Below are 7128 nucleotides of genomic sequence, written 5' to 3'. Positions count from 1 at the left end.
TAACTGACAGTGTAGTGGGAGGTAGTGACAGCGGTCCAGGCCTCACATCCTCGTCACAGTCCTATAGAGCTCCATTGAGTGTCAGTGTAGGGAGGCTGGGAGGGGAGTGACAGGGAAACTTATGCCCACCTGCCTCTTCAGGTCCCAAGATCCAGTTGGGACAGTTCCCTGAGGCCGGCTCTGGATCTTCCTGAGTCACCTTGAGCTGCATAGAGTGCCTCCATACAGAGCAGCACAGCACTGCACAGCTACAGCACAGAGGAGGAAGAGCTGTCCACATAAGCAAAAAATCAGTGTTTCGCCGTCCTCCTGTTGTTGCTCAGATTTCTAGTGCTATGCACTTTTACCCTCATACACACACACACACACACTATCAATGAGTCTGCCGGCAGAGTGTCCTGTTCCCAACAGCAGTCGGCTACTTCAAAACAAACAGGGCTCCATCTGGCCACTGCTGTCTGCCTCTCTCTCGCCCCTCCCCTCTCTCTCTCTCTCCCTGAGCTTTAGTGCGTCAGCTCTGCACCGTGCAGGGCACAAGAGTCCTGACACACTGCCAACTCCCTCCCAACTTTTCCTCTCTCACTTCACACTCCTCTATGTTCCCTTTTGCTCTGTTCTACTCCATACTGCTGCCTGACCTACAGTACACAGGATTGTTAGGCTGTCTGGCAGCCTTGTTCATGTTCCCTCTCTCTCCAGCTTTCTTACACACACACACACACACAGATATATACAACATCTGAAAGGATCTATTGTAAAAAGAATATGAATATCTACTGCACCCTCAGCCAACAAGTTTGGCCCATGTGAGAGCACACCCATTAACACACAACAATCACATTCAAATAGAGAAACAAATATGAAAGGATGGCATTGTGTACATACTGATAGACAGAGCCTTTCTCAACTCAACTCCCCACTAGCCAGCCCACAACTTTGAATGGAGCAGTACTCAGCACAGTGGAGAATAATTGCGCATACATATAATGTAAACCTCCCCTCTCTAACACACACAGTGACTCACAGTGTTATATGTGCTGTGGTTTCCTTGATATCAGGCCACACATGAAGCAGGAGAGCAGTAGTCCACACAGATCTGCAGCCCCACAGTTGATCCAGCTTAGCCTTTTAGCCATCTCATTACTGCACAGCATCTGCTTAGTGTGGTCAAACACACACATACACACACGCACCCAAACACCCACATATGCACACATCCATATCTCAGACAGAACCTGCTTACATAATTGTTGATATATTCTCGTCCCATAACAAAACACAACAAGGTCATGGTTTATCTTCAAAACATTCTGCTTTATTACAGAAAATCATCAGGTTTTGAACATACTGGTCTTAAAGAGGTACATTCAGCTCGGAGGTTTGGAGTGCTGAGGCTGGAGACCCAAAGGGCCAGAGGTGGGAGGGTGTCCCTGCTGCGGGCGCCAGGCTGAGGTGCCTGTTGGTGTCCGCCTCCACCTGTAGGCAGCAGCACCACATCCCAGCGCTCACTCAACCCCTCACAGACAGGGCCAGTCTCCACAACCACAGAGCCTCTCGTGCTTTTTTTTGGACGTTTCAGTTTTCTTACAAAAGTGGCTGGAAAAAGGTTGCATTAAAAATACAATCCATTCTTTTATACTTTTCATTTAGACAGGCAAAACATTAGAATCCAAGAATTTTTTAAGCTTTGAAAATAGCATCTCTGATGTCATTTAAAGGTTTGTTTTTCATTTCAACAAATTCAACAAAGCAGGCAGCCCCTCTCAGTGTCCTCCTCCATATCCCTGGCACAGTGCAGTCTGGAGGTGGCATGCTCATGCCACAGAGTAAAGGACAGCTTCGTCTCTCTCTCCTAACATCTGGCACTAATATCCTTTCAGAAAATCAACGTTTCAGTAGAAAATTATGCTGAAATAGATGTAAGTTTTTCCATCACTCAAGAACACACATGAATATTAATTTCATTTTCAAATCTCCATTTGGCATTAGAGTCTTGTGTTTTCACCGCATGTGCCAGGCTACAGAAGCTCAGTATTATGATTCAGATAGTATGTCAGTTATAGTCCCCATGGTCAAATAAATGACCAGTACCAGAGTAAGGACGGAGTTATGGTTTCAATAGGGATCAAACAGTAAGGGAGTAAACAATGAAATCACCTCGTTGGCTCCATTTTAAGCCTTGACAGCGGTTGACTGTAACACAAAACATCAATGATTTGCAACACATGCTCATCCATTGTAATGATGAGTCCTTTTGACAAAGTTACACCACCCAGAACTAGGATGGTGAAAGGAGTGGCAATGGTTGAGGAGTTAATTGGGGGGCTGCCCGTCTTTGCATGTATGACAAAGACTATCAAATAAAATTGGCACAGGCTCATATCAAGGGTGGAATAACGCAAGCAAACTCAACTGGCACAAAGCTGATCACTCTCCACAATAAAAAAGATTTATGTAATAAAAATATAACATTTGTGAGTAAAATTACACTTAACAATAAATATGCCAAATAGACATTACATGTTTGGAAAAAAAAGAAATCTTCCAATATAGTATCTAAAAGTGTTTCAACTCATGGTATGTAGAAATGGAATGTATGAAGCGCTACACGCTAGAAGTTAAAGGACAGAAAAGGCAGAACAGCCCACTCGCTCCATCCCGTTAGCCACCAGCTTTGCGAATCAGATGACCAAAACAGAACGGCAGGGAGGTGGAAAGGAGAGCCTCACAGTGGCATTAACTATGGTGATTTGGTAGAAAGAGGTCTGGAGTTGGTTTCTTTACTCTCCAACCTCAGCCCACCTGAGACAAATAATGCAAAACTAGATAACTAATGAGTCATGAACAAAAATACCTCATTTAGGCTTTAGTGCATGTGCGCATATATTTTGTGTACAATGTGTGTGGTCACTGTGTGTGTATGTGTGTATTGTTCTTATCTATGTGATATGTGCATATGTGTGCTCAGGCATCCATGTGCCTTTGTGACCACCTATCCAAAGAATGAGCCACTTTGCTTTATAGTGCAGGTAACATCGGCCATACTACGTCTACAAGGTTCAAGTAATCTTGCTGTTCACTACACACAGGTTGCCCATGTTTCTGGCTATTCTCATCCAGTACAGCTGTGCACACTAATATAACACGCGCGCACACACACACATACACACACAAACCTGTCAATTTCAGCTCACACTCGTTTGGACAGTATTGGACATTACATTTCGTTTCAGACATCTTTTTGGCTTTGAGCAGAGGCTATCATACATCTCTAAGCTATATACAGTACAGCACATATATTAATTTTCTCATCTTAATTGGGATCTCTTAAATTATCGCTGAGGTTGGAAGATTTAGGTCATGCTCCAAGCCATGTTGGCAGACACGTTTCATTGCTAGAACGCGATTAAAATCTCTATAGTCTTTCGTTCAGTCTCTCTCTCTCTCTCACACACACACACAAACACACACACTTTTTGGGTTGAATGGTAAAATGGCCTCAATTTCTCTCTTACCTCAGTATTCAATGTAAAATGCAGTTCCATTACAAAGACATATTAGAAACAATTCAGTCACATCATCAGGCCAGAAAGCAGATGACTGATCTAACAGCCTCTTTGCTGCTTTGAGCTCAATTGAATTCACATACAGTAACTTTTCATCTTAAACTATGTTTTGGACCTGACCTGTGGAGTGTAATAACTGTTGAAAAGTGTAATAACCGTTCAAAGTAGAACAACGTTTGAAAGCGTAATAACCGTTGAAAATGGAACAGAAGAACAGAAGGATCATGTCATATTACAAACCTTGCAGGATACAAACAATAACAAGAACATCATCAGTGGAATGTGGCTTTCTTTTGAGCCTCCTTTCATGCAGGTGAACCATTCTGGGATAGTGGAGATCGCGACTGCATGTTAAAACACAGCAGTCGGTAGAGCTACTGACAAGGCAGCCGTGTATGCATTCATTTTTAAGCTAGTATTAAATAAAAAAAAAACAGGAGGAAAAGAAAGAAAACTGCAGAAACGCATGCCTGTCATCTGAGTAGTTAGTTTTAAAAAACAAATGTGGTACAAATGCGCCCGTGCTGCATGGGCCAGTAATGCAGAACACCGCTCTGCAGGCATGCTGAGGAGGGGACAGGGAAGGACGGAGCAGGGAGACACAGCACCAGCAAGTCAAAAGACTGCTTTGACCCCTTTTCACCCCCTCCCCCTGGTAGGTCGTCTCTCTTTTTCTTCTGATCATTTTTTTTGTTTCGTTTGGTTTTTTTTTACCCCTCTTCTTTCCAGATCAGGCAAAATGGCAGGCAGCTCGGGCCTGACTGGCACGGGATCCTGAAAGAGGCAGATGCCAGTGTTGTTGTCACGCCTTACTGCCCTTCACTCGCGCTCCTTCAGGTGCTTGTAGGACAGTGGTGTGACAGCTGCGATCTGGAGGCAGGAAAAACACAAGCAGACGGATTTTACTAAAAACATCTTCGCCGTGAGCCTCCAATCTGCCACGAGCCAACAAGAGGAAGAGGACAAGACACCTTGAAATCACCCAAAATCGAAGGAATCGTAGAAAATAAGCAGTGATTGGCCAAGTACCCTCACTGATAACACACCATCCCCAACACCACAGATAAACTGAAATCAGTCAAGGAAGCGCTCCCAATTTCACCCAGGTCGCTTAAGTCTATTGATCTGTTGAAGCTCAGCTGCAGCATTGAACAGACATGTTAGGTTTATCTCCTTATGGTTTACCTGGATGTCGGTAGGAGGCAGTCCTCTGACAGCTATAGGGAGAATAGAAAATCAGGTTAAACCGTGAAAGCTGTGAGCGAAAAGCCTGGTTTTATTGTTAAGCCTTTATTTTGCCCCTTCCCCAGATCTCAATGACCCTGGTCAAAGGTGAGGGGAGGTGTGGCATTCAGACCTATAGAGGGTGGACAAAATAATGGAAACACCTGACAATATATGAATATCGGGTGCCTAATAAGGAGCAGCGGCCAGAACTTCCCATTTAGGTTCAAAGATGTTTAGATCTGGTGATTAAGGAAGCCATGGAAGGTGTTTCACTACATCCTGGTGTTCATGAAACCACTCTTGAATGTGTTTAGCTGTGTGTATGTGTGCATTATCATCTTGGAATACGGGAACATGTTGAGGGAATAGTGTTTCCTTATGGCCACCTTACCGTAAATACCAGCGTTGTCAAGCTAACAACAGACAGTTTTTGACTGTGTTGAGATGTTGATTCAGGTGCCAATCCTGTGGTAATGTTTGAGGCCGTAGTTTTGTGGCGTTTATAGCAGCAACTATCCCGTTAAATGTGTTTCCATTCCTGTCTGTTAGCTTTGACAAGTGACCACTGTTCCTCTGTGCCCTGGTGTATGCTGTTATGATTATTTTCTTGTCCCCCCCTGCCACATTAAATCAGTTTGCCTTATGTTGCTTTAACACATAAAAGTGGTAATTATCACAACTCTTTTAAAGCTGTCACATATTGGCATTCAACTTAATGAGTCATCTGTATAGCTGCCTTTGTAATTGTGATTTACCTACTTCAAAGTTAAAGTCCTTTTTTATGTGGTGTTTCCATTTTTTTTTGTCTACCCCCTGTATGTAATGCAGCAGCGTTCAACCTCAGGTTAAGGCAAAGACACACCATGCACTGAGTTAAGCTCGGCAGTTACAAACGCATTAGGTTATATGCAAAGAAAAAAAAAACAGAAGACGACCAACAACACAGGTTTGGACATGCACACAAGATAAAACAACCATAACCAAACCACACTACAGTAAGTACAACGATGTTACACTGGGGAATTCAAAAGCAGATTACCACGTCTGTTGTTTTGCGCTCCCAACAAGGAAACCCAAGCAAACTGGCAGACACACACACCCACACACTCGGACACACACTTAACCCGATGGCACAAATAAATTCCTGATCATAAAATGAGGTTGACTCAAATTGTCAAAAACATTTATCATGGAATTTTTTAAAAAAGCACATGCAAGGGGGTTCCATGAGCTGGGCATCTAGAGGGAGGCTGAAAGGAGCATCCGTCATTCTGCTGGCTTACATAATATTAAAATAAATAAATAAATAAAACAACAAAAAAACTGTAGATCCAAGTTTGCAACATAGGTTAAGGCATAGAGATTTGATGCATTTGACCATTTTAACTACAAAATGTCATAGACAAAACTCGAGTCTGCCATGAGAATAGTGCATCTCTTCAGCCAGCCAATAGCAGCTTACACAACACATGAGAACACACTGGGTCTGCCTGCCACAGGAGGGTTTGGGCTCTATGCAGTAGATTCTTTTGTTAAAGTTAGAGGTTGAGCCCGTGGATTCTGCGGAGGTTGGTTGGGGGAGGGTGTCTTTGATTGGCTAAAATGGCCTGGAGGTGGGCTGGTACCTGTTTAAATGACAGTATTGGACTCATCTGAAAAGGTTCTCATGAGCAGGGGCCTGGCTGAAGACCGGGGAGACTGGGGGCCCCCCACGCTCGACTCAACCGGCTTCTTCTGGAAGGGTGAGGCAAGAGACACCAATGACATCACTACGCTGACAGACACATTCACATACGCACTCTCTGTCTCTCACACACACTCTGCCTCGCTCTCCCTCTGTCTCTCACACACACTCTGCCTCGCTCTCCCTCTGTCTCTCGCACACACGAGACATGTACACGAGGATACACATAACACTGAGAGACACTTCAACACCAGGGGGACAGGTGGACAGTGAAAATCAATCCACATATATACATCTGTTTAGACACCTTTTCCTCGCGTTAATTTTCAGATGCCTCAACAAGGCTACGAATACAGATAACAGCAAGCTGGTCGGACCTCCTAACAAGAACAACAATTGGTAGAGTGCTCCTATATCATCTATATTAATATAGGCCTAGTTTCCTGTGCATATTTTGTAAAAAAAACAAAATAAACAAAAACACATGAGTACATAACACGCCCGCACACACGCACAGACAAAATGCAGTGACCTGCAGGGGTTGCGGTGGGGGTCCAGGATGAGGTTGTTGGCTTGAGCCTCATGCAGGTAAGTTTGGGTGCTTTGGCGTGCTGCATTCACCTGACTGGACATGCGGAGGCAGCAGGCATT

General features: G+C 44.0%; 1 protein-coding gene across 5 annotated transcripts in view; it reads right to left on the bottom strand.

The window, feature by feature from the left end:
• Positions 1-1293: 1293 nt before the first annotated feature.
• atp11c (ATPase phospholipid transporting 11C (ATP11C blood group)) overlaps positions 1294-7128 on the bottom strand; it is a 43627-nt gene continuing 37792 nt past the window's right edge. For 2 of the 5 annotated variants that reach the window (XM_071917111.2, XM_078288963.1), the window contains 3 exons: positions 6419-6527; positions 4752-4783; positions 1294-4436 (listed from right to left, as the gene is read on the bottom strand). In XM_071917111.2, the coding sequence (XP_071773212.1) occupies positions 6423-6527 (105 nt within the window). In that variant the 3' untranslated portion in view covers positions 1294-4436; positions 4752-4783; positions 6419-6422. Of the gene's footprint in view, positions 4437-4751; positions 4784-5569; positions 6528-7128 lie in introns of those variants that run through there. The other 3 variants (XM_078288961.1, XM_078288962.1, XM_078288960.1) reach the window with 3 other exon arrangements.

This window comes from Centroberyx gerrardi, chromosome 16, assembly GCF_048128805.1.
Source record: "Centroberyx gerrardi isolate f3 chromosome 16, fCenGer3.hap1.cur.20231027, whole genome shotgun sequence".
NCBI lineage: Eukaryota > Metazoa > Chordata > Actinopteri > Beryciformes > Berycidae > Centroberyx > Centroberyx gerrardi.
This window is presented reverse-complemented; position numbering and strand designations above follow the sequence as displayed.